Source organism: Exophiala xenobiotica (assembly GCF_000835505.1).
Source record: "Exophiala xenobiotica strain CBS 118157 unplaced genomic scaffold supercont1.5, whole genome shotgun sequence".
In the NCBI taxonomy this organism is placed as follows: Eukaryota; Fungi; Ascomycota; class Eurotiomycetes; order Chaetothyriales; family Herpotrichiellaceae; genus Exophiala; species Exophiala xenobiotica.
In genome coordinates, this window is record NW_013562490.1 from 83,493 (window position 1) to 108,303 (window position 24,811).

General features: G+C 50.8%; 8 protein-coding genes across 10 annotated transcripts; 2 read left to right on the forward strand and 6 right to left on the reverse strand.

The window, feature by feature from the left end:
* Positions 1-23: 23 nt before the first annotated feature.
* PV05_07721 (uncharacterized protein) lies at positions 24-2,135 on the reverse strand (the record flags this gene model as incomplete). The annotated part of the gene is made up of 2 exons (XM_013457178.1): positions 2,037-2,135; positions 24-1,963 (listed from the first exon to the last, which is right to left on the reverse strand). The coding sequence occupies exons 1-2, from the start codon at positions 2,092-2,094 to the stop codon at positions 24-26; spliced, it is 1,998 nt and encodes a 665-aa protein (XP_013312632.1). The 5' UTR covers positions 2,095-2,135.
* Positions 2,136-2,299: 164 nt separating this feature from the next.
* PV05_07722 (uncharacterized protein) lies at positions 2,300-3,388 on the reverse strand (the record flags this gene model as incomplete). The annotated part of the gene is made up of 3 exons (XM_013457179.1): positions 2,300-2,435; positions 2,488-2,763; positions 2,811-3,388. 3 exons carry the CDS (start codon positions 3,386-3,388, stop codon positions 2,300-2,302), a joined length of 990 nt encoding a protein of 329 aa, XP_013312633.1.
* Positions 3,389-4,093: 705 nt separating this feature from the next.
* On the reverse strand, positions 4,094-6,132 carry PV05_07723 (uncharacterized protein). Its single transcript, XM_013457180.1, has 6 exons — positions 5,931-6,132; positions 5,470-5,823; positions 5,308-5,386; positions 4,818-5,262; positions 4,304-4,754; positions 4,094-4,257 (listed from the first exon to the last, which is right to left on the reverse strand). The coding sequence occupies exons 2-6, from the start codon at positions 5,649-5,651 to the stop codon at positions 4,194-4,196; spliced, it is 1,221 nt and encodes a 406-aa protein (XP_013312634.1). The 5' UTR covers positions 5,652-5,823; positions 5,931-6,132; the 3' UTR covers positions 4,094-4,193.
* Positions 6,133-7,900: 1,768 nt separating this feature from the next.
* Positions 7,901-11,240, reverse strand: PV05_07724 (uncharacterized protein). The gene is made up of 4 exons (XM_013457181.1): positions 9,645-11,240; positions 9,492-9,598; positions 9,254-9,437; positions 7,901-9,205 (listed from the first exon to the last, which is right to left on the reverse strand). The coding sequence occupies exons 1-4, from the start codon at positions 9,701-9,703 to the stop codon at positions 8,041-8,043; spliced, it is 1,515 nt and encodes a 504-aa protein (XP_013312635.1). The 5' UTR covers positions 9,704-11,240; the 3' UTR covers positions 7,901-8,040.
* A 264-nt stretch (positions 11,241-11,504) lies between these two features.
* PV05_07725 (uncharacterized protein) lies at positions 11,505-17,044 on the forward strand. Its single transcript, XM_013457182.1, has 4 exons — positions 11,505-12,995; positions 13,048-14,437; positions 14,497-14,855; positions 14,923-17,044. The coding sequence occupies exons 1-4, from the start codon at positions 12,770-12,772 to the stop codon at positions 16,140-16,142; spliced, it is 3,195 nt and encodes a 1,064-aa protein (XP_013312636.1). The 5' UTR covers positions 11,505-12,769; the 3' UTR covers positions 16,143-17,044.
* Positions 16,291-16,770, reverse strand: PV05_07726 (uncharacterized protein; the record flags this gene model as incomplete). Its single annotated transcript, XM_013457183.1, has 2 exons — positions 16,291-16,522; positions 16,640-16,770. 2 exons carry the CDS (start codon positions 16,768-16,770, stop codon positions 16,291-16,293), a joined length of 363 nt encoding a protein of 120 aa, XP_013312637.1.
* Positions 17,045-17,104: 60 nt separating the features above from the next.
* Positions 17,105-19,281, reverse strand: PV05_07727. 3 transcript variants are annotated; one of them, XM_013457186.1, is made up of 5 exons: positions 19,101-19,281; positions 18,886-19,050; positions 18,372-18,832; positions 18,010-18,319; positions 17,105-17,961 (listed from the first exon to the last, which is right to left on the reverse strand). In XM_013457186.1, exons 1-5 carry the CDS (start codon positions 19,221-19,223, stop codon positions 17,215-17,217), a joined length of 1,806 nt encoding a protein of 601 aa, XP_013312640.1. In that variant the 5' UTR covers positions 19,224-19,281; the 3' UTR covers positions 17,105-17,214. The 3 variants fall into 3 exon arrangements, with proteins under 3 accessions (XP_013312640.1, XP_013312639.1, XP_013312638.1); XM_013457185.1 differs by having other exon boundaries at positions 18,372-19,050; XM_013457184.1 differs by having other exon boundaries at positions 18,886-19,281.
* Positions 19,282-21,518: 2,237 nt separating this feature from the next.
* PV05_07728 (uncharacterized protein) lies at positions 21,519-23,807 on the forward strand. The gene is made up of 4 exons (XM_013457187.1): positions 21,519-21,961; positions 22,014-22,207; positions 22,261-22,611; positions 22,693-23,807. The coding sequence occupies exons 1-4, from the start codon at positions 21,685-21,687 to the stop codon at positions 23,770-23,772; spliced, it is 1,902 nt and encodes a 633-aa protein (XP_013312641.1). The 5' UTR covers positions 21,519-21,684; the 3' UTR covers positions 23,773-23,807.
* The last annotated feature ends 1,004 nt before the right edge of the window (positions 23,808-24,811 follow it).

Here is a 24,811-nt window from a genome sequence, read left to right on the forward strand (position 1 = left end):
TATTTCAATTGATTACGATACACTCAATCTAGGAAGCTTAGCTCCCACCCATGGTCAAGGTCACAACTTAGATCGTACTCGAAAGCACTTGTGAGCGCTCCTCTACTCCAGCTAAAATCCGCATCGGGAAGCGCGACCATGTTCTCGAACTCGACAGGCAGCCTCTGGGGTTGTTCCTTAACATTGTACTGACTCATCTCCACGGTTGGCTGGCTAGGTACTACGGCACCTGCGTCTGTGAAATCTCCCCAACTTGCGCGTGCGGCACATAAATTGCGAGGCTTTATGGTGATCGCTCCGAAGCAAGGTACTGTAATCTTACAGGCCATTCCCTGGCCCGCCTGCGAGTTTGTTTCATTTTGAGCACCGAGGAGAACCTCGAGAATCCTCAACCCCTGTGAAGCGACACTCTCAGTAGATGTAGAAGCCACAGAACGAAAGATATCCGAGACCGTGGTGATGAGATCCCAATCACTAGACCTCTGTCGGCTGACGTGGTCTTGCCGAACCACATGGACAACAAGCAGAGTTGCCATCGTGAATGCGTGGAAGTCTGCAATGATACCAAGATACGGAGTCAAACCGATGCTTTCACGAAGAACCTTGTAAGAAGCCACCACCGATCTGGCAGAAGTGAGGGCCGTATCATAGCAAAGCTGATATCTTGGAGCCAGTGGTTGTTGCAGCACAAAAGGCAGGAAAAGCAATGCTCTCACAAAGTGGTGCGCCAATTGAATCATGAATCGGTCAGTGTTCATCTTGTTGGAATGAGTCGGATCAAATTCCAGCCGCCACCATCCATCAGGACCTTGCACAGCAAGCCTTTCTAGGTTTTCGTCGATCTTCAAGGTCTCTGGCAGATCGTTTGGGTTGGTTTGATTCCGATCAATAATCTGCCGCATGATCGTCGTAAGTCTGAGGAAGTACGACTTCTCGTAGGGCATCTCGGTGTCGAGCAGCATCCTGGTCTGCTTCAAAATCTGAAGATCCGGCACACAGTACGGAAACCCGAGAATGAGACTCAAGTAAGCGTCGTAATGGCACAAAGTAGTCCATAAGACATTCCACAAAGCATCTTCTCGTGCTACACCTTTGTGAAAGCCAAATACAATGGCATAGTCCGTCGAGCGGCGAAAGAGATGCCACGAGCTCAGTAAATGTCCAATCTTCAAAAGGTATTTGGCGAACAATGCCATACATTCGGTACCTGGTATTGTCCGTGCAAATTCCACATCATGTAGGACGAGACGTTCAATGTGGTCAAGCACGACACTCCTTTGGTATTTGATCTTTAGGGAGGCCTGGATTGCTGGAATATTGTCGATGGTAATGAGTAAGAATATCAGCATTTTGGCCACCTCCACTGGTTGATTAGACGACACTCGGTTCCAGAAGTGCTGCTTGTAATCGCTCCTCTGGTGTTCATTCCATATCTCAGGGAAATATGAAGACCAAGTGGACCAGAGGTCAGTGCCTGCAATAAGAATAGCATCGACTTCTTCTCGAGTGGGAAGGAGGTCTCTGAGGGAACAACTGGTCTCCTCGGCTTTTGACATCTTTTCAGGCATGTCGACCCCTATGGATGTTTCCGTAATCACATCGTTATGGAAGAGACTGAGAATCGGCCCCTGCCTGGGTAGAGCTGCAGCGTCTAGGCTCAATGATGAACTAGATGTACCAGCTGTCGCTTGGAGGTTCATCTCTTCGACGGAAGGACCACTTGCCGAGGAGAGCGATGTATTGAAAGGCGCTTTCTGGGCGTTTCTGGCAAGATCCTTTACCATGTCTTCAAGAAAAGATACTCTTTGGCGCAGGCTATACGCCTGTCCGGCGGTGGACTCGTCATCAGTGCCAGTGGAACCATCCCGTCCTTGGCTTCTGCAAACCAAACCCCGAGCATAGCATTCGTCGCACTTTTTGGTAAGGCTACCTCTGGATGTACATTTCGTCTTACGTCTTCTGCCTAAAAGGCGTCAAGCAAGGAAAGATGTCTGGCAGAAGCAACGACCTAGAAAATCGGAAGTGGCAGCACATACATTCAATGCAACTCTTCGTCCCTTTCCGAATCTTTCTCGAAGTCCCAGTGGCTTCCATCCCGGCGCAATATCTCTGCTATGATCGTCGGTAAGATGAAGAACATGATTCTTTGCACTGCCGGCGAAGGATATCCGGACATTCGGACCATTTCCCGGCCTTGTTTTCTACGAGGGGTGTGAATCTCCGCCTTTTCGTCCGGCTTATCCGGGCTTGCACGCTTGCACCACTTCATTCGACCCAGTTCCTTGTCCTCAGTGACGTCTCAATTCCCTCGAGGCTCAGAAAACCCAACCAGCGCTTCAGGCTGGATACCCGCAATTATCTCCGAAAGCTCAACCCATAGTCTCTGCTGGATTTTTTGGCCTTCGTCCGCAACAATCCATGGCTCGACATGTGGCCTGATAGTCTCATTAGCTTGGGGGCAGTCCAGGTCTTCTGTTTCTGACTTACAGTCTCAGTCTTCCCTCGCTAAGCATGATCCCATGACTATCCGATCCCCTCGTAGCAGATTCAACCAAAGTTCGACCACCTTGTTCCGGCGACCATGCGAATAACAAGCGCAACACTTCCAACTGCAGTCTTTCAAGGCCATGAGCTGTTCGGGATAAGTCTGTTGAGACCAAACCCGGACTCATTATGTTGACGATAACCGATGGATATCTTGCAGGTGATCTTTTCGCAATCTCTAGGACAGCGAAGAGCTGCAACAACTTCGTAACCTGGTACCTGATGATGATTCAGTAATCCGTCGGATTGCCGGCAAGGGAACAGACCTCTCAGACAAGTCCTTCGATGCATCCAACTTCTCAATCATATGAGAAGCCGTACGTTCGGGAAATTTTGCCCAGGTATAGATCTTCGAACCCGTGACAGTAAGCATTGGCTTGCTCTTGAATCTGTCTGCACTTTGTTGAAGCGCTGGAATTAGCAGGACTGCAAGCAATGCAGTGCTGATCACGTTCACAACCACGTTGCTTTCGTGTCCTTCGAACAACTCATATCTCGTGTTGGCGAGCCCGGCGTTGAGCATAATGTTGTCAACCCTGTCCAATTTTGCGACTTTCGAACAAAATGAGAGAACCGATGCGTAACTGCCGTACTCAAGCTCCCACATCATTAGTTTTCCGTCATAGTTCAATGCAGCCTGGATGTCTGTTTCAGTGCTTTTGCATTTTGAAGCAGTTCTGGCTGTCGCAATCACTGTGTCGGCTTTCAGACGCAAGAAGTGCTTCACGGCTTCCTTTCCGATACCGGTGTTGGCACCTGTGACAATAATGGTCTTACCGGAGAAGTCGTATGTCGGGTAGGGAACTGGATGGAACTGGTTCAACATTTCGCGTAGGAAACCCATCGTGAGAGAAGGAGATATTTGTGCTTGAGCATCTCAGTCAGGAGACTGTAAAGATCGTAAGCTTTATACGAGGAGCATGCCCATGATTTCGTCCGCTGCTGAGGCTTCATCAGTATATCTTGACAAGTTCCGGGATTTCGAGCGCTCTGGGCAAACAGCTAAGCGCTTAAAGCGAGTGAAGCGAGTGAAGCCGAAAATGCTACAGCTCTTTTTTGACATGACTATCCTTCACCGAGAAGACTGCGGCATTATCCAGTTAGTGTTCTGTGTCTTGGCTGCAAAGGCATCATATGCCGAGCCGATGTGGACAGAAGAGCATGAATTTGGAAGGATCTTGGTGGCGAAGAGCCCAAAGACATCCGTCACCAGTGTGGTGAATTGTTGCTCAGCTGCTGGGTAATGAGTTTTAGCGTATCATTCTGGCAAGGAAGCTAGGGCTTCCGCCAATGAAAGGTGTCCATTTGCGGATTTGCGGCTTTTGCCCTCATCCGAAATTGAGGATGCCCGAATGCCTGTCGGATAATGCTGGCTTTCGTCTCTATAAGTTTCGGAATCATCTTCCTCTCTTTCCAATACTAGGCCACGCGGGCTGGGCTGTATTTGTCACATTCTAAGGAAGGGTCTGAGAATTGGACATGCCATAACACCATTTCAACGATCGACGCGCATTGAATTGAGAACTCTATCGACATCTCGACAGGCTATGAGAACAAGCGCATACCAAAGTAACAATATGCAGACGCAACAGCAAGGTCTGGCCACACATCAAATCCTCCTTGAGCATTCACAAGGTGGATTTGGATTTCTAGCTGGAGGTTGGCGGCGTACGTTGAACCACTCCGAACTGGGTATTGCCGACATCGAAGACACTGCGAATCATTAGCTTGTAAACTCCAAGCGACGGCCATGACTTACGCGTAGACATTCTGCAAGAATGTGTCACCAAAGATATCGAAGGTCAGATCACCTCGAGACTGGATACCACCATAAACCATATTGCCCTCGGAGCCACCAGCGAAACCAAGGTGTTGTTTCTCAATGGTGATCGGGGTATTTCCAACCATAAACGTGACGGTAGGAAGGTCGCTCTCGGCTGTGTTTGCAGGGTATACCCAACCTTGCTGCTGGGTGTCCTGTTTGGCACCAGGAATAGCGCCATAGACAGCCTCGCAGACCTGGTCGGATGTCAAGAGGAGTGTGGTGCCAGTATCAGCGATAGCCTTGTTGCCCGAGAGCTGGATGGATTTGCCATTGACTTCAGCGGAGGTCGAGTCGAACATCCAGAAGCCTTGAGAGTTGTCGACGGGAGTGTAAGCAATCTGAGAACCAGACGGCACAACAGATTGATCAATCTGGCCAAACGTGTCTGTGTCTTGGTCAGAAGTTTGAAAAGACGAACCAAAAGATGGGGATCATTGGTAGTGCTCACAGAATGACTCTTCATTTGCGTCTTTGATAGAGCCCAGATAGCAAGTAAAGAGTTCAGCGTTCTGAGGAATATCGTCCTGAGCAATCATGTTCTCAACTGGTGTCTTGACAGGAGTAGGCTGGACCGTGTTGATGGAGCCAAAAGCAAGGCCCAACAGACCATCAGAGGAAGCATCTTGTGTGAATTGCGACGACAACTTGTTAGCAAGCTCAATGGCTTGGTTTTCGACTGTGATGTTACCAATCTCGATATTGTCGGTGCCGACGGTGCCAGATGCAGATGATGAATCTCCGTATTGGATCTGCCAGGAAGAGCCGGAGCTATTCTTGAACGTGCTTGACTTCGTGGGGTCGTAGATTGTGTGCTCCTTTCCAGCAGACTGGGTGGTGGTCTTGGGAAGTTCGGTAGACCAGCACCAAAGATCGGAAGATCCGGAGTCGAAATCCTGAAGAATGGTCAACGAAGTTCGATGGGGGCCGGGATGTCATACTAGGTTCAAAGTCTGAGCTGGTGTGCCGATTTTCACTGGACAGGTGTAGAGCGAGTCGTTTTGCTGGTCAGTAGCAGGGCTGTAATGGCGGTAGTTAGTGTAGGTCAAAAAGCAAGCCGTTCATATGATCTTCGGCACTTTGTTTTGACTGCATAGACTTACACTTCGCCTTGGGTACCGTCTGCGTTCTGCTTGAGAAGAAGCTTCTTGCCTCGGGCGGCGGTGTAAGGACCTTTGATAGTCGGGGTGATGCCGTATTTGTTAAGCAAGTAGACGTAGGACTTGAGACCATTGTGCTTGTAGGTGGGATTGCGTCGAATAGGTACACGAGCGAGTGAAGCCATCTTGTATCACAGTATGAAGCAGGTAGTGGTTGTATTAGGTAGTCGAGATTTGTTCAGGGTGTCAATCAAAGAGCTAGAAGTGAGGTATTTGTAGTCGAGAGATCGAAGGGATCGACTGACTCGGAAGACCTGGTCTCAGAGAAGGTTACGACAATGTGCATGGAACAATATCCTGGTGGTCGTGTGAGCGAACAGGTGTCGACAGCAATCAAGGCAACGAGTCATGTGGAAACAATCAACAAAGTCATTCGCCGAGAGTTTCAGAAGACCTACGCGTACCTTCTGCTCTTGCAAGGTACCTGCCCTGATGAAGGTCTTCTCTTCTGTTTCATTTTGGGCAGGTGAACCCTGTCTGCTGCTTTTTGTGCCTGGTTGAGGACGGCAATTGGGTTATCGTATCAGGTACACTACTCGCACTACTGCCGTATGAGCAGCCCAGGCGGGTCGTGGTGCTTCGCCATTGCTTGACGAGGACAAGCTTCAGGTCCGCCGACGGGATCGCCCTCACCCGCCTTGCTGGACACATTCTGTACAGTCCAATGAGACAGTGAACAGGCACAACATATACAGTGAATAACAGCTTGGAGCGCTACCTTACGAGTATCCGTGGACCATTGTTATCTGCACGTTCTTTGTGTCAAGCAGGTTTTGCATGGTGGATATTGCGTCACACTGGAGTCTGTCGCAGCCTGCTGCTCAAGTTGCCGCGATCCGTGATGAAGGAATGACGCTACATCGCAAGCAAGCGAGTGATGCTAAACTTGAACAAGTACAAGTAGCAGAGAGAAGTCAAGGAAAGGCCGTCGATCACGATCGACCGTCTCCGTCACCTTGCCAAGCATGCAGGGATCGTGGGCATCATGGGTGATAAAGAACGACCAATACTTGAGCGCCGACGTATTCTGGTTATCCTTCCCACTCGGTGATCTACACATGAATTGGGTGCCGAAGGTCTTCTGACTTTGCTATGGCAAAATTACTTGCGAATGACACGATATTGCCAAAGTGGACGTCAGGAGATGTCCCATGCCTCGAAAATGGTTCGCGGCCGCAGCATGCAATGCCTTCACCTTTGGATGCACTCAACTGAACACGAAACACAGATGCATTGGTATTGATAGCCAACTTTCTCAAACGTTAAAGACTGGTTTGAGAATCGCGTGAACATAGCCACGGTGCCAAAAGCATATCCTGAGAGAAGGCCTTTCCATCTTTGCTCATAATCTCAAATGTGAGAGGCGCGAGCGGTATCCTTGGGCATTGTCCTATGCCGAGCGCCCTCGTCCCAGAGAGTGCTGAACTGCACCTGAGGACGTCAGGCCCAACGGTATTGTCTTTTGAGCATGTCAATCTTTGTTGCTTTTCTTTCCTGCCATGCATAGGATTATGGTACGAGATGGACACTTCGATGGTTCTCGGCAAAAGGCAAGCGGTTGGCACACAGAGGCTCAAGATAAAGGGATCATGCGAGATTCCCAGTGGTCGGATAGGCGTCTAAGGCATAGGAAGGACTGATTCGAGAGCGTAGAAGCCATCTCGACCGACAAGAGGTCTGAGGGAGCAGAATTTCAAAAGCTTCCTGGCAAGCCATCCGCGGAAGGAGCACTTTTCGGTAGGAACTTCGCTGCTGCAAAAGCGCCGACCATCGAACAGTCGAAGTCAACATCCTTCGATACGCCAAAGAGTAAAGTGCGTCAGATGGTTTCTTTAAAGGTCAAGTAAACGATCTCGACAGGCCATTGATCAAGGCGCAGGCTGTCCGGCTTGGAAAGTCTGCCGAGAGCGCAGTTTCGAACAACTCCATCAATCTCTCTCTCTCTCTCTCTCTGCCTGTCTCTCGGCAGTTTGATTCAATTATCTTCAGCCAGCAGTCGAGCAAACGTAAGTAGCAGACTGGCTCCATCAGGACTGCCATTCAAATCGATGTCCCGACGACGGTGGCACTCTCAACACCTGGCACCCATTCATCGTCGCGATTCTGCAATCTACTGAGTGGACTGCTCTCATTCCATGATGCCCAGTGCCGTTTAGATCCTTTGTTGGTCTCTCACTACTAGCAGTGGTCGTGCCTCTCGAATCCATCACGCTACAATGCCTACGGACACTGGCCACTACCTTTGTCTGCCTACACCAAGCCCGATGAGGATCTGGACCGACATGTCCTTGACGACAAGCCGCTATCGAGATCCCTTCCTCCGGCGGGCCTGCTATTACCACCTAACTCTTGCCTTCACCGAAGAATCTGCCAGCGGGAGGAAAATATCAGTCAATTGAGAAGTAGCGCTTGCACCACTGCATATCATTCTGATGGCGGCCTCGTGCTAGAAGTCCCCTAGATCACCGTGCTTACGGCCTGCCCTTTGAAGCTTTTGCTGAGATGACAGTCCGGTCATGCCCTTCCATCAACACTTTCACGGACCACCGCGGTAGCTTTCTCTTCGTCGCCTTCGAGCACGTCTTCCACCGTGGAAAGTCCCCGTGCCCGCACCTGTGCATCCACTTTATCGACTTCTCCGAACAGACGATCCATGTGTTCAAGACTGATACCTTTTGTTTCCGGCCAAAGGAACAATACAAGGATTAAGCCAATGAGATTTATGCCAACCAATATCCAATAAGCGTTGTGACCAACGTTTCCAAACATCACTGGCCATGCTTGGTTGATCCAAAGAGTCGTAATCTGCTGACCGGCCTGGCTGATGTTCACGCCCTTGTCCCTGAGGTGAGTTGGAAAAATCTCGCTAGCATAGATCCAAGCGACAGGTCCCATCGCACCGCTATATGCCATCATGATGATGTAGATGAAGACCACGCAGGCAATTGCGGCTCCACGGTTGAAGTTCGTTGCGGTAGGATATGCGTCCGAAAGTGCGCCAATGATGATATAACTCATGATCATGGTGGCAGATCCAGCAATCAACGTGATTCTGCGGCCCCACTTGTCGACTCCTCCCGTTGTGATACCAGTGGCGGCTAGACATAAAATGCCAGAGACGACATTGAGCAGCAACGACATTGTGCCTGAGGAGAATCCGAGGCCCTCGAAGATGAGGATGCCGTAAATCATGAGGGCGCCGACACCGGAAAGTTGACCGAGAGCCATGGTTGTCATGCCATATGCGATGCGTTTCCAGACGGGAAAAGACCGCAGGAAATATGACCAGGTCTGAGTATTCTCGTTTTCAAGCCGATAGTCGCGAGCGGCTACCAGCTCGGCATACTCGTGTTTGACGTTTTCGTGATCTGCGGGTAGTCTTCGAATCCGAGAGAGTTCAAGCAGAGCGCGTTCTGGCTTCTCAGGGTGGCGTTCGATCAACCACCGAGGTGATTCGGGGATGGTAAATGAAGCCACGATCAACACAATGCCAGGAACAACTTGCAAAGCAGTTGCCACTCGCCAGGAATTATTGCCAGGAATCTTAACCGTGCCCAGTCCAACGCAGTATGCCACGAGAACCCCGACTTGGTATGACAGTTGGACGAAAGACACGACACGGCCCCGGATCTGAGGGGATGAGACTTCGGCCTGGTAGGCAGCAAGGTTGGTGCCAATACTGGGGTTTGTCAGATAGTGTTATGCGATCTGGGGAGTCGGAACTTACATTGAAGTGCCAATTCCTGCGACGATTCTACCCACGACAATCATTGCGAAATCTCTGGCACCGGCCTGCAGGGCAACGCCAACCAGAAGAATGATTGTCCCGAAGATGAACGCAAACCGGCGTCCGACATACCAGATGAACCACCAAGCGATGAACAGGTTGCCGATGACATTGCCCAAGCTGACTGGTGACAGCATTAGCAGTCTGAACTTCCGACACGAGATCTTTGTTCACATACTCATACTGGCCACAACACCTTCCCGTGCACTCGAGAGCTGGAGGTAGTCGCCGAATTTCTTGTCAGAGATGATGATGGAGTAGATGCCAGAGTCGAAACCTTGGAAGCTTTGAAAGGTCAGCCAACGACATTTCGCATCGATTGAGACCTTACATATTCGCAAGGGACGCCACTGCGCAAATCCAATATATGTACCAGTCACCCTTAGGCATCTTGAATTGCTCGTTGATTTAAGTTCGAAATTGTCGTTTCTGAAGGAGAGGTTATCTTGCTGGAGGTGATTTTCTTGAAGGACAGTACGGGCTTTATATGCGATGCAGGCTAGTCTCTGCCATGCCTGCTCAGGGAAGGCGGAGGCTGATCTGGAGTAACGGACAGGGCATCTCCGTACTTGCTAACCGAGAGATGGAATCTGGACCTACCAACAAGCTGGCGGGACCCCGGTGGCCTCTGCTGAGAGAATTCTTCATGCTCCATATCGTCGACTATTCAATCATGCTTGGAGTAAAACACCGGTGGCCCATGTCCGGCGGGTGAGAATGGTATTGCTCAGGTTCCCCAAACCAGTGCATAACAGGAAGTTCAACTGTCAATCGGGGATACCCCACCGCTAATCAACGCCTCCGGGTACCCTTTCCACGAATGGTTCGTTGCCCATGGCTTTCGCTCAAAGCTTGAGTTCTTTATTTGCCTCCCAAAAACTTGGCCTTGATGGAGACTTGCTGGGGGTCGAGACACATGGCGCGAGCAGTCAAGCCCACTTCATGCGGCATTCGAACGGGCACACATACCGGTGGACGCAGATGTCTCCGACTTTGACACCGCGTTGCACTCACCAGGTCAGATTTTGCTATGCAAGGCCGAAATGGTGTCAGAAAAACGTGGGCAAGGAACTGGCCGAAACCAGAGTGAGCAGAGTCCCGCTCGCGCCGTGAATCTTGCGGCTGACAAGGTATTGCTCCCATGAGTGGTGGAGAACGTGCTGTTGATGGAGAATAGACGCGGAAGCGATTTCTGTCACCAACTTGAGAACTCCAAAATCATGACTGCTTCTGGTCACCCATCCCCGGAATTGAGATGTGAGCTCAGTATCTCCAACAGGGACGCCGAAACCCACGAGCTCAATAATTTCATTAGCTGCAGATTTGGTGTCAAATCAATAGTAGGTGTGCTCGTCGACGCAAGTCTTGTGTCATTTTGTTATGAGATGTTTGGAAGAAAAGGTGCTTTGCCGTGGGTAAGTACACCGAATGTGACAGAGAATCGTGGTTGATGATACTACTCCCATGCTGGGTTCGTCGTCGGAAGCGATGACGGTCATAAAATTAGCCCCGGTGGGGGACTGAGTAAGAAGGAATGTCACGGTCTGGGACGATAGATAGGACGTCTGGACCTCCTGCGCGGGGAACGACACTGGGGTAGAAGTTGGTTGACAGGGAGCACAACACCGGTTTGAGAGAATCGAAATTGCCTTCTGCATCTTCTCAGCTCGTCGGCTCGGGTGCTACAGCCCTGCTATGCATCGTTGTTATCAACCAACAACTGGGTGCAGGCGATGGGAATGCTCCTTCACCTCAGAAAGGGGAGGGCACTGGTATTTAGGAGCGGCATCGCAGAATCAAGTAAGACGGTGGTGATTGATGTCCCGTGTGATCCGCCTCTTACTCTGGTTGCATTGTCGCAAGACTGTAAGGACAATAAGGACCTGTTTCATGGCGGGCCGATGGGGGAGCGAAGGGCTTCTCTGGGTCTCGAGATGAGAATAATGCGTGCCGCTGGGGTATCGAGCGCAAGAACAGAACCATGGTCTTTGTGACGGGATTTGTTTGGTTGCATCTGAAGTGTCAGTCAAGCTAATGGTAAGACATTGCGATGTTGTCAATGTCGACGCGCAGATAGAGATTCAGCAGTCAAGCCGGATGTTTCGCAGACTCGGCTGACTTTCCCAGCACGTCAACACTTTTGTATCTTTCTGAAGGCCTCTCCCCTTCCACGATCGATCACGACTCCCTCAACACAGTCCGGCGTCCAATGTTGCCTCATGAGAGTATTCTTCTAATGAAGGATGCTCTGTGACGAATCTCGGACAAGCACGGTCGATCATATCTGACTGTTCCTGTTCTGTCCGCCTCACCACTGCTCTCCAATTGTTCTCAACGTAAAGAACCTCTTCCTCTGTGGCTGCTCGTATCTGTTTGTCACACCCAACGTCTTGCCGACTCGCATTGTCTGCATATACTCATCATGAACGGACTTGCTGTGGAAGGTCCACCACTAGAATACCCCGTCAATTGAGCAACACAGTCAAAAGCAAGTACCAACCAACCTGCCAGCTGCAATCACGACCGCCAAATTCCCTAATGATATGACTACCGCCTGGATGCTTTCCGAGGAAGTCGGTACAATCATAAACAATCTTGTCGACTACGATCCCTTACAAGACCGTCGGCGCGTCAGTCGATTAAGCTGTGGATCTCGAAAGGCACTCACAAAGCCGTTCACCATTGATACCCGTACGTAACCCGACTTCATCAGCTGGTATTGTGGGAAGGTCTGCCTCTGGGAACGTCCGCTTCAGAATAGGGTATGATCTCTCCGACATTCTTGATTTCGGAGTCGACGCATATTTGTTTGTACAACTTTCGTCTCTACTCGACAACATCAGATATGTGAGAGCAAGATAGGGCAAATCGAAGAAACAAGCTAAGTTGTCGCACAAGGGCTTGTTTAGCTCGAGATATGAAGTCAATCACGTGCAACAGGATGCACCTCTGGCGCAGAGCAGCAGTTCCGTCTGACCGCAGGAATCTGCTCGGAACGAGCTCTCCATGCCTGATGGTCGTCCGCCAGACAGCTTAAATCCGTGATGTGAGTGTGCCATCCGCGTTAGCCAGGGCGATCTTCCCCCAAACAAAGTTCGCGGTTTTCCCACGTCTGTGCTTCCTGCTATGACGAATCGCTTCGGTGATTGCCCGGCTGTGAAGGGTTCAGCTCCTCTATGGAAGAGCAAGCTGCACGCAAGGCGCGGAGAAGGCGGAGAAAGTGGGCATGGCGGTGTTGACGGAGAGCCTCAATAGTGCTATTGGATAGCTTTATATGCTGGCGATGCGGGGAAACGCGAATCAGCGACCAGCTTACGATATGGACCTCAGATCGAGCAAGACCGGCATTTGCTCGTCGCAAGCAACTGGGAGGAGGGTGGAAGAATTACGCGAATGCTTATTTGTACCCTTCGCCCCCATGAGTGCCGGCATCCTCTCTAACGTCAGTTTGCGGCCATGGCACCATCCGCTACAGACCACCAAGGCTTCATGGTTAATGGTTTTCAGGACCATTATCCTGGGGCCACAAATCATCATGAGAAGGTTCATTTCGACAAGAAGTTGACCCCCAAAAGACATCAGATCAAAGGGACAGATGCATCATCGAAAATCTTGTTCCTGGACGTCAATATCTTAGACAGTACCGGTCGACCTCCTTACCGTGGAGATGTTTACATTGACGGTATTGCACCCTAATCTCAAATGTTTGACCTTTACTGATGCCCAACCACCAGGTGAACGATTACGCCATGTTGGCGAAATACCGGATAAAGAAACGCTTCGGCGTGACCCAGCGGTGCGCGTCGTCAATGGGCGGGGTCGAACGCTGATGAGTGGCCTTGGAGACGCTCATACTCACTTCTCCTGGAACAATGGCGACCTTGGTAAACTAGGAGGCCTGGGAGTCGAAGAACACACGCTCTTGACGGCGCGCTCTGCCCAGATATATCTGGACTCTGGCTACACCATGTGCTTCGGTGCAGCATCCGCTAAGGAACGACTAGACTGCGTCGTCAGAGACTCTATCAACGAAGGAAATCTTCCTGGGCCACGTTATCTCGCCAATGGCAAAGAAATGGCAGTCCCAGACGGCGACCTTGTTCCTGGGATAACAGCATTTGCCAAAGGGCCGTTGGAGATGCGGGAGACCATCAGGCATCATATCAAGCTCGGTGTGGACCAAATCAAGTTGTCAATGTCAGGCGAACAGATTACAGAAACAAGGGACGCCCAAGACTGCTACTTCACGGATGAAGAAACTGCAGCGTGCGTGGATGAGGCGCACCGTCATGGCATTCGTCTTTGCTCTCACGCACGAGCACGTGATAGTGTGAAGCAGTGCATTCGACATGGTGTAGACATCATTTATCATGCTTCATGGATTGATGAAGAAGGCATGGACATGCTTGAGAAAAACAAACACAAGCATATAGTTGCACCCGGCATCAACTGGCTAATTGCCACAGTGTATGAAGCCGGTTCGTTTGGCTATTCATTCGAGAAGGCTGAACAGGTTGGCTACAAAAAGGAATTGGATGTTGCCATCAAGGGGCTGAAGGAGATGCACCGCCGAGGTATCTGCGTCCTACCAGGGGGCGATTACGGTTTTGCCTGGACGCCACACGGAACCTACGCTCGTGACCTCGAACATTTCGTCAAGCTTCTCGATTTCACACCCATGGAATCTATTGTCGCAGCTACAGCTGGCGTTGCTAAGCTCTTCATGCGGGAAGACGAACTCGGAAAAATTCTACCGGGATATTATGCGGATTGCATTCTTGTGGACGGCAATCCGCTGGACGACATCACCATCCTCCAAGACCACGACAAGCTCAACATGATCTTGATCAACGGCCGCATTCATAAGGCAAGCTACAAGGAATTCTTGCGTCTGGAAGTGGTGGACCAGCCAAAAGCGGCTCCACCAGTTCGACCTCGGAACTTCATCAGCTACGCGCTTAAAGACGGCACAAAAAGGACAAGGGTCGGCCATCTCAATCTGCAAGACGATACGATCACCGCATTGGCATTCGCAAGCGGTACGCCTGTCGAACGACTGGATCAGATCCTGGGGATTGCATTGACGGATCTCAAGCTTAGCGATGAGGTGATTTCGAACTCAAGGTGAGTTAATGTCGTCCACATGTCTTGTACGCTCTGGAAGATGCTGAATGGATTGCTAGTGTTGAGATATTGCCTCCGATCACTGGCAAAGACGTTCTTGCTGTTGGGAAAAATTACCTGGACCATGCAAATGAGTTCAACTCCAGTGGCTACGATTCTTCGGACAAGGTTGCTCTTCCTTCTCACCCTGTGATTTTCACCAAACGGGCGTCTTCCATAATTGCACATGGACAGAGTGTTTACCTGGACGAGGAATTCACGTCAACACTCGACTACGAGGGCGAGATTGGCGTCATCATTGGCAAAGGTGGTTACAAGATCTCCGAAGCCGATGCAAAGGAGCATATTTGGGGCTATACGATCATCAACGACCTCACTGCTCGTGAGAGGCAACGTGACCACAAGCAATTCTACATTGGTAAGCACAAATTCCTAGAGGTGCCTTCTTGTTCACCCGTTTACGCATGCTAATATCGTGGTCTCAGGTAAATCAGCCGACACATACTGCCCCATGGGTCCGATCGCAGTGCCCGCTTCGGAACTTCCTGAAATTTTGACCGTGACAACACACGTCAATGGCGAAAAGAGGCAGCAGGCCTCGACAGAACAGCTTATCTTTTCGATACCGCATATCATCAAAACACTATCCGAGTCTCAAACCCTACGCGCCGGCGACGTGATCGCCATTGGTACTCCTGCAGGTGTTGGCATTGGCATGAAGCCGCCCACCTTCTTAAAGGCTTCCGATGTGGTCGAGATCTCCGTCACTGGACTAGGAACTTTGAAGAACACAGTGACTGACTCCCGGGATCCCAACGCAGTTTCAGAGCGTCTGGCCGAGGATTCTGCTCAATCCGTTCCACGCCAAAATATATCAATCACGAATGGTGGCGTCGGGCTGACAACCATTGCGTCCGGCAAAAGGCTGAATGTTGAGAAGATTGGCGACGGAAACCGGCTGATGGTGTTTGTTCATGGCCTGGGCGGCAGCACGACCTTCTACACGCAGTTGGTGGAGAAGCTCAAACTCGCGGACTACTACACATGTCTCTTATTCGATTTCGAAGGCCATGGACTCTCTCCGACAAGTGCAGACAGCACCATCACAATATCGAGCCTCGCAGAAGATTTGCACTTGCTGCTGAGCACGAAGTCGTTAAATCTACCCGTGAACGAAGAGGTTACCATTGTCGCTCACTCTATGGGTTGCCTGGTGGCTGAAACCTTTGCGCTCAAGCATCCGGAGCTTGCTGGTCGAATGGTGCTTATTGGCCCCCCACCATGTCCGTTGCCTCAAGCAGGGTACGAAGCGAGCATCAAGCGGGCAGCGACGGTCAGAAAAGAAGGCATGCGCAATGTCGCCAAAGCGGTAGCTACTGCAGGAACATCCCAAAGGACCAAATCCCATCTTTCAAGTGCATTTGCGGCTGTGCTTGTGAGCCTGCTGAGTCAGAATCCCGAGGCATATGCCAAAGGATGCACGGCATTAGCATCCGGCCACGAACTGGACCTTGACCTAGGTCAGCTTCGATCGAAAGTGCTGATTATAGGAGGGGACGAGGACAAAGTCAGCCCTCCGGCCTACGCCAACAAGCTGGACAAGACGATACCCAATTCCAAATTGGTGATGCTGAAGGAGACAGGACACTGGCACACGTTCGAAGATATTGATGGCACCGCGGAAGCCCTGAGGAACTTTCTATGAATAGCCACTATCACACAAGCATCCGGTTATGCTGAATGAAAGCCCCTTATGAGCACAAGCGATTCATCTCCAGCAAGCATGGTTCTCAGTCGTCGTCCTTCTCGTTTCGTTACTTCCCTCGCCTCGAGCAACGCGATGCATCATGCTGCTAGTCTCCAAGATGCGCAACAGCGTCCGTATCATCTCTCTGGTCGACCGGCTCTTCAGCTTCTTTACCTCCTTTGCGTCTCTTCTTCGGAGTGGAATCTTTGGCGCCACCTTCGACTGTCTCGGCAATGTCCTTCGTTACTGCGCCCTTTCGCTTGCGACCGGCTGTCGAGCTCGGAGTGAGGGTACCGGGCATGCCCCATCGTTTCTTGATAGCCCGCAAACGCTGGTAGCTGGATAGGCAGTCAGCGTTCAGTTATCTGATGGAGTTACCACCAAAGGGCTGGCATTGCAAGAGTAATGGCGTCGAAGATGCAGGAGAGGCAGAAGGGAAACTCCTTAGTTCGTACCAGGCATTTCCAGAGGCCGCTCCCACATCTTTGGCTACTTCGTCAAAATCCGGCTTGAACTCGCCAGCGAAGTGTTTGAGGCAGGACATGATGAATTTGAGATCTTCGTTATCCGGTTTCTTCGAAGCCATTGTTGCTGATCGAGTTGAATAGAGGTTGGCAAGAGGTAGTGAACTAGGTTCCGATGTGATTGGTGGTCAGGGTGTTTGAGGTAATAAGAATTGATGTGTCGATGGGAGGATGCATCGTGGAAATAAATCTGAACACCTCGAGCCAAGTGAATAGTCCAGGCTGATTGATTCAGTGAAGGAGAAGTCAGAATGCATGAAACGGAGAACAAGAGAGAAGTGAGTGACAAAGTAAGGTGAAAAACGTGGGGAAGCTTAAATTTAAGGTTAATTTGTCACTCCGCTGGCTTCCTTTGAGGAGCATAGGCAAGGAAAAGACGACACTTTCTGACAAGACTTTTCTTGGATATCATCATTATACTGTACATTGGAACACCAAACCATACGCCCAAAAAGTCTACCAAATGGATCTCAAAAGCTCATCAGGCATCATTGCATCATGACTCATTAGTCGTTCCATTCCTTCGCCGACAGTAATTGTACTCGGCCCTCTGCGGGTGAATGCCAGTAACCGAGACTGGCTCGGCGGCTACGCTTGAGTATCAGGTATAAGCCGACCATGGCCATCTGCAGCGCAAGCACGACGAACACAGATCCAGCCGCCGTGGCTCCTTTGCTCATCTCTCCAATCCGAGTTGCCGTGTGACTTAGCTTTGGGACACGAGTCTTGCCCTTGGACGGGGCATATCCTGGCACGAGACTGGTAGGTCGCGTTCTGGATCTGCCGAGTGTTGATCCGTCCTTGGCTATTGCTTCGGCGTACACGAATTTCCATTCGCCCTTTTCAGAGAAAGCAGTCTCGAATCCTGTTTTCTTAGTCTGCCCGATATATTTGAAATCCCCTGTTGCGTTCTGAGCTCCGTAGAACTTCCAGCCCTTGATATCGGTGGCACCGTTCCAGCTGACATAGGACGTCGTCATCGAGTATGTCTTATCACTTTGGGATTGAATGATAAAAGACTTGAGGACTGGTGGATCTTCGGGCAATCCAGTAAAGTTGGACTTGAAGACGCGATAAGTAGAGAAGCGGTCGGACGCGAAGCTGGCTTCCATGACCAATTCGTTGTCCATCGTATGTTCGCTCATATAGCCGCTCTGACTCCATCCAACAAGGAGATTGCCATTGGGCATGATGTGCACGTTGCCACGCTTCGTGCTGAGTCCTCCGTCAGGGCGATCCCATTGCTTCAGTAACTGTCGAGATAATTAGCATGGAAAAGCGTCAAGCATAGAAGAACGGACCTTTGCTTCCATCGTCTCGATGTTGAGTTCAACCATCTTCGCAGATGATACGTTCGAGGTATTCGGTTGCCTCGTTTCATCGTCAGAAGCATTGTCCAAGAATGTGACTACAGCCGTTGCATCGTCTTCCGAGTGAATGACTGCATGATGTTGCGATGAAAAGTTGAAATCCATCATGAAGTCTGATCTCTTGCCGCCTAGCCGCCATACGATCGAGCTGTCCTCACGACTCACGCGATAGAGAGTGTTCGTGTGGCGGGCCGAGAAAAGGTAATCTCCGTTGCTGAACTTGTCAATCGAGTTTGCGTGGCTTCACAACACGTTAGCGAAGCAACACGAGTAAATTGGAGGAGACACCTCACAGATAATCCCATGCATTCTCCGCTGTCAGAGTCGACAGCTCCGGACTCTGGTGGTAGGACTCGTTCGGGCGGACTCCATGATCCAAAGGACACCAAGAAAACTCGATTTCGTCCTTCGTCAGGTCGATTTCGTGAATGCAATCATCCGCAAACCACCCAGTCTCGTTGGTTTTGAGTACCTTTAGCTCTGTGTATTGTGTGCCGATCAAAAGCACCTTGTCCCCGTTACCCTGAACCTTGAATTCGTGCGCATTGAATGTATTGCCGGTGAATCCTGGCATTCTTCCCACAGCATTGTAGGACGAATCCAGTATGACGCCCGCGCCTTTTGGATCTTCTGCGCCTTTTCTGTCGTCTGAAAGCAAGACATAGGACAGGTAACTTGTCCCGTCTACTTCGAAGGTTCTGAAATCAAAAGTGTTTCGGTTCTCGACCAAGGCGGCGCCGCTCCAAACAAGATTCTAGGGCTCAAACATCAGAAATTGCAGAATAACGAAGCAGTGTTCTGAATTACCCCGTCTCCGTCATAGATGTGTGGGCCAACCTGGTAAGGCTGATATTCGAGTCTGTCCGGTATTGATTGCCAATAGGTGTAGGGTGAAACGAAATAATAGCCAGGATTAATGGCATCCGGACGGTGCTTGGTGATGTTCCATCGAGGCGCGCGAATGTCAGGCCGCTTGCTGATGTAAGTCAACCAATTTTGGTAAGTGACCATGGTCAGCTCACCGTCACAAAAGAGAAGAGGTCAGATCCGGCTTCGAAATCATCAGTGGTTTTAGAAACCTTTCCATGCTCTACCGCCAAAGCGCTGCAGGCGGAGGCCAGAGCCACAACGGCTAAAGCACGCATTTTCCGAGTTCCTTGAGAAAAGAAATGGTATGCCGCAGAAGGCTTTGGGTGAAGAGAGTAACATTGCTCACAATGATGAGGCTCCCTGTAAGTTATTTGGAGGTCGCTGTCCCGAATTTCAGGAGATGCACAGACGATCTGTCAGTGCCATCACGGCTGGTACGGAGATGTCACGAATACGAAAGCCTCCATCAGACCGGGCGCTATTCGAACGCAGGCGTACACCGAGCCAGGATTCTGCGAGCAGCGATAACATCCTCGAATATCTGACCCCCGGGTCTTGCTGTATGCATACATTTCTTGTCGCAAGCATCCCAGAATTGCTGCGTGGTGTTGTTGAATTGCAACTCCACGCCGAATCCGTTTAAAGGAAAAAGTTTGGAGTTTTCAAGATGGACCGAAACTGTCAAAATGTCAACCGCTTGGCGCCACGCAGCCTGACACGGTACCGGTACGCGGTGACCACGGGTGACACAGCTCTACAACCCATGGCGTGGACAATGATTTGCCAAAACTGTCCGATAGCTACCTAGGTCAGGGATACTCTATACCGTACAAGCATAGTAGTTATGGCTTGTGGGCTTTGTAACCTACAAGCACCGACCCCCTGTTCGTGGCTAGAGATCTACTTGGCGACATCTTCGTCGACACCGTCGACGCGTCCGAGAAGTCGATGGCGGGTGACAAGCCAACCATCCAATCTTACCAAGCTTCTTCCCCTGTAAGACACTGCTGCTTGCATCTATAGGAGCAGAAACCTGCCACCCAGTCCGCCAGATCTGTGGCTTAAGTATCCCAACTTCCGTCTCATCCAAGCGATACACCACGGGCTGTGTCAACCTTCCAGAACATCTTTCAGGGGTCAAATGTACAGTAGATGCCTACACAATACGGATACCTCCATGACTTTCGTAGTTCACACGGCTTTGACTCTGTAGACGGATTCTTACAGCGCCAAGTTCACAAGGTCGTGCCAAACAGGCAATCATTCATGCGATGGACCTGATCAGACCCCTGGAGTTCTCGAGCGTCGAAAAAGCATGAATTGGACTCCACCAATTTTATGGATTACGGAAGAGCTTGCTTCTTTTCTCCACCAAGCACGGCGCTGGAACCGAGGCTATTTGTCGTGCTGAACGTGTAGAGAAGCTTAGAATCGGAGACGGGGAATCGTGTGCTCTTTGACACTACTTATTACTTACAGCCTCCTTACAGGACATGGTGCAAAGCTCAGATATGCAAGAATACTAGTAACCCTAACCCTGGCCCTCCTGTACAGGATTATCATATGATGTAAAGCACAGATATGCAAGAAAGAACTATTGAGTATCGGTACTGCGTTCATTGATTGGGCCCCATCGAATGCTATCTTTGACAGAGGCTCCGTTCCAGCTCGGATATCGATCAAGTTCCTCTAGGCTTCTCAGCCGATAGCCAAAGCGATCGAGTCTGCCGTGCGACTGGCTAACTATTTGACCTCTCATACTGTAGAATTTCGATCATCGGCCCAGCCGATCAACGAATGCTCGCTTGCGTCACCATGTAAACCAGGTCAACGGCGCATCCTTCGTGCGACTAATCAAGGATCCTTTTGATAAGAGCCAGTGACTTCAGTGGTGTTGTGTGCAGCTGGTAGAGACCAGCCTGAAAGATAAGAACAACACCATGCAGGCTGATCAATGGTTGCAGGCTCTTTCTGGCAGAGAAACATGGTCATCAGAATGCACCATTTGAGGGTCAAGGTCGTACCCGGACCTGGCCGACGAATGGCGCATCTCGTATAGCAAAAGTCTTGGTTTCTGACCTCGGCAGCGGCTGCTATGCCCTTCAGCAATTGGATGTTCAACGCAGATCTCATGCAAGACAATCACTTCACGCCACTCAATGGTCTCGGATTACCCTAGACGATCTCTGAAGGCCGGGGCAAACCAGGGCAAACCAGGGGTCCCTCGTCGGAGACTTGCTTAATCGAGATTGGCACCGGAAGCTTCACGGCGACAAGCCAGATAAGCCTTGCACTGGCCGTGCTTGGCCCATCCCAGGTCATCTAATCTACCTCCACCGTCTTCACACGATGGCGAGTCTGCGGGGAGATGTAACATGAACTTGATGGCATCTCGCCGCCAGCCAATCGTGGCAAGAACTTCATGCGACTATCATTCTTCCCGGTCGCATTCCAGAACTCATGGTTCAACTTCCTTATTTGCCTCCGTCGATAAGCGGAACGCAATTCGACAGGATGAGCACGCGATTCGATGCGACTTCATCCCCCCTCTTGATTCCAGAAGACATGATCTCTTGCCTCCTGCCTGTTGCAGCATACGATCTCGAGACTGGTCAAATGTATAAAGACCCTCTCCGTGGGATGTCTTCTTGAAATCCTACGACAGCCCAACTCTCTCCTTCAATCCCTCGTTCTGAACATTGAGACTCTGAACTCTGTAATTGATTGCCCGCAATCATGCCTGTCGACAATCCTGAAATTGTGCAGGCTGCTGGTCTGAATGATATTCACGCCGAACAGGGTCGGCGCCAGTCGGTGACCAAGGCCGTGGATGAAAAGACGGTCCAGCAATACTACAACCCAGATCCGGAGTATGACAATACCCCTACCGAGGCTGAGCTTCATGGTGCGAATGCTCTCCGCAGAGTTGCTGCTCCAATTCCTTGGGCTGTCTACACAGTCGCCTTTGTCGAGCTGTGCGAACGCTTTTCGTACTACGGAACTCAAGTTGTTTGTAAGCTTTTCTGACGCGGCCCTCACTCTTCATCCCCGACTGATGTTACTAGACTCCAACTTTGTGAACCATGCCTTACCTCTTCCCGCCCCGGCTGGACCACCGGGCTCACACCACAACACTGGTGCTGGTGGTGGCAGTGATCAGGGTATTTCCGGTGCTCTTGGTCAAGGGCCCGAGACCGCCAACGGTATCAACACCTTCAACACTTTTTGGGTCTACTGTGTACCCCTCCTCGGCGCCTACGTGAGTGCTCGCGCTTTCCATAATCTTGTCTCAGTGTACTGACTTTGCCGTAGATGGCAGATGAGCATTGGGGACGATACAAGACCATTTGCGTTTCCATCGCTATCGCCATTGTTGGTCATATCATCCTCGTTATATCGTCCATTCCACCCGTCATCACCAACCAAACCGCTTGCTATGCCGTCTTCATGCTCGGTTTGATTCTGATGGGCTTTGGAACCGGAGGCTTCAAGCCCAACATCTCGCCTTTGATTGTCGAGCAGATCAATGTCACCAGGGCCTTTGTCAAGACGCTTCCTTCCGGCGAACGCGTTGTTGTGGACCCCATCATCACTCAAAGCAGAATCTACCATTACTTCTACCTCTTCATCAACATCGGTGCTCTAGTTGGACAGATTGGAATGGTAAGTTGCATTCCATTTCCAAACTTCAATATGTCGTTGCTTCTCCACAGAATCCGCGGACTGACTCCTCTTGCAAATCAGGTCTACGCCGAAAAGTACGTCGGCTTCTGGCTGGCCTACCTCCTCCCACTCGTCGCCTTCTTGACCACTCCCTTCGTCATGTGGTGGGGCCGCAAGCGTTACCAGCAGCGACCACCAGCCGGCTCCGTCGTCACCAAGGCATTCCGGGCCCTTTTCTTCGGCATGCGTGGCCGCTGGTCATTGAACCCCGTGACCATGTACAAGCGCACTCATGATGGCTCCCTCTGGGAAGCTGTCAAGCCCTCCAACATCCAACCATCGCAAAGACCAAGGTGGATGACCTTTGACGACGCCTGGGTTGATGAGGTCCGCCGTGGATTCAAGGCTTGCGCCGTCTTCTGCTGGTATCCGCTTTACTGGCTCGCTTATGGGCAGTTAACGAATAATTTCACAGCTCAAGCCGGGACCATGACCTTGAACGGTGTCCCCAACGACGTGGTCAACAACCTCGACCCCTTTGCCTTGATCCTCTTCATCCCCATCTGCGACTCCTTCTTGTACCCGGGTCTCCGCAGACTCGGCTTCAACTTCACCGCCATCAAGAAGATCACTGCAGGATTTTGGCTCGCTTCCGCTGCCATGATCTGGGCCGCCGTGGTGCAATACTACATCTACAAGACTTCCCCCTGCGGCTATCACGCCAACGACTGCTTCAACGACGACGGCAGCGTCAACCCTGCGCCAATCATTGTTTGGGCTCAGACCGGCTGCTACGTCCTCATCGCTTTCTCCGAGATCTTCGCCTCCATCACCTCGCTTGAGTATGCCTACTCCAAGGCTCCCAAGAACATGCGATCCCTTGTTCAGGCCATTGCCCTCTTCACCAACGCCGTCTCAGCCGCCATTGCCGAGGCCCTCAACCGCCTGAGTGGTGATCCATTGTTGATCTGGAACTACGGTGTCTTCGCTGTCTTGTCGTTCCTTGGCGGTCTTTTCTTCATCATCCAATTCTGGAGCCTCGACAAGGAGGAAGATCAACTCAACTTGTTGCCAGAAGGACACGTCGTTGCATGGAAGGACGAGGAACACCTGTCAGATGATGAACTGCCTGCTCCCACTACTATTGAAGAGAAGCACTAGGCTTTGATGTGGGAAGGTATCAATGAGCAGTGAATGTGTTGCGAATCCCGATACATCATGAAAATCAAAAAGCAGGTGACGGGACCTAGACGTCCATCTACGTTATCTTCAGAGCCCGCAAAATCTTAACTACTTACAAGGGTTTTAGAACTATAGCCCCATGATGGCCCTGTTGACTTGGGACGCCTTGCATGCCCCTACACCAATCATAAGCATCACCTCTGAAACATTAGTTTTGACGTAGTGAGTGAGGCGCAGTCGTCCCAGCATTGTCCTTATTGCTATTTATCAACAGCCTGTCCATCTGCACTTCTCTCTCATATGCGTATACTCATTCCTCGGCCAAAGAGCAGAATGAGGATCGTCTCCGTCAACTTCGAGCCCTTCGAGGGAGCAGGAAGTACTACCCAATACGCTTGTATTGGCGCAAACTCCGTCTTCCTCATCTCCGCCTTCGTCTCATTATTCGCGTCCACGCTGGATGACCCCTGGGCAAATTTCGACTCTCAGCCCAAATGGATGTTTATGTCCTTCTGCTCGGGTGTGGTGGTGAGTCCAATTCAATCGCTTTTCGGCAACAGATAATGTCTTCGCAGTGAAAGAAGAATTCATGTTGACCGCGACAGGCTATGTGCAGTATTTCCGTTGCTCGGACCATCTCTGCGAGATTCCGCAAGTTGGTAAATAGCGAGGCAGAGCCTGGCCATGAGGATCTTAGATATAGCAATCTCCAAACCACATTCATCCTGGGGACACTTCTCGGTGTCGTCTTGTCCTTGGCTACAGCCTTTTTGGCTTACCTCTGGGGGACAACAATACCGAAGAACAACGGCTTCATAGCACCGTGTGTTTCGGGGATTATTGCAGCGTCAGTCGTCTCCCGTATCACATTTCCCCGTGTTTCTAACGGAAGCTAATGAAGAAAACTTCATGCAGGGTTACCGATCTCTCTACTGTAAATGCAGATTTCTGGTTATTTATCAAGGAACGCAAGGTTTCCAGGCCGGCGACTGATTCGGAACACGAGGTCGGAGTGGGT

Excerpts from the sequence above, each read along its gene's own strand:
- PV05_07723 (XM_013457180.1), bottom strand. The coding sequence starts at position 5,651 with ATGGCTTCACTCGCTCGTGTACCTATTCGACGCAATCCCACCTACAAG. Across the intron at positions 5,387-5,469 it reads GACGGTACCCAAGGCGAAGT|CCCTGCTACTGACCAGCAAA; the intron begins GTAAGTCTATGC and ends CCGCCATTACAG. Across the intron at positions 4,258-4,303 it reads TTCTTGCAGAATGTCTACGC|TGTCTTCGATGTCGGCAATA; the intron begins GTAAGTCATGGC and ends AATGATTCGCAG.
- PV05_07724 (XM_013457181.1), bottom strand. The coding sequence starts at position 9,703 with ATGCCTAAGGGTGACTGGTACATATATTGGATTTGCGCAGTGGCGTCC. Across the intron at positions 9,599-9,644 it reads GTGGCGTCCCTTGCGAATAT|CTTCCAAGGTTTCGACTCTG; the intron begins GTAAGGTCTCAA and ends GACCTTTCAAAG. Across the intron at positions 9,206-9,253 it reads GCAGGAATTGGCACTTCAAT|TATTGGCACCAACCTTGCTG; the intron begins GTAAGTTCCGAC and ends GACAAACCCCAG.
- PV05_07725 (XM_013457182.1), top strand. The coding sequence starts at position 12,770 with ATGGCACCATCCGCTACAGACCACCAAGGCTTCATGGTTAATGGTTTT. Across the intron at positions 12,996-13,047 it reads TGGAGATGTTTACATTGACG|GTGAACGATTACGCCATGTT; the intron begins GTATTGCACCCT and ends CCCAACCACCAG. Across the intron at positions 14,856-14,922 it reads CCACAAGCAATTCTACATTG|GTAAATCAGCCGACACATAC; the intron begins GTAAGCACAAAT and ends TCGTGGTCTCAG.
- PV05_07727 (XM_013457186.1), bottom strand. The coding sequence starts at position 19,223 with ATGCGTGCTTTAGCCGTTGTGGCTCTGGCCTCCGCCTGCAGCGCTTTG. Across the intron at positions 19,051-19,100 it reads ACCTCTTCTCTTTTGTGACG|CGGCCTGACATTCGCGCGCC; the intron begins GTGAGCTGACCA and ends TACATCAGCAAG. Across the intron at positions 18,833-18,885 it reads ACATCTATGACGGAGACGGG|AATCTTGTTTGGAGCGGCGC; the intron begins GTAATTCAGAAC and ends TTTGAGCCCTAG.
- PV05_07728 (XM_013457187.1), top strand. The coding sequence starts at position 21,685 with ATGCCTGTCGACAATCCTGAAATTGTGCAGGCTGCTGGTCTGAATGAT. Across the intron at positions 21,962-22,013 it reads CTACGGAACTCAAGTTGTTT|ACTCCAACTTTGTGAACCAT; the intron begins GTAAGCTTTTCT and ends TGATGTTACTAG. Across the intron at positions 22,208-22,260 it reads TACCCCTCCTCGGCGCCTAC|ATGGCAGATGAGCATTGGGG; the intron begins GTGAGTGCTCGC and ends ACTTTGCCGTAG.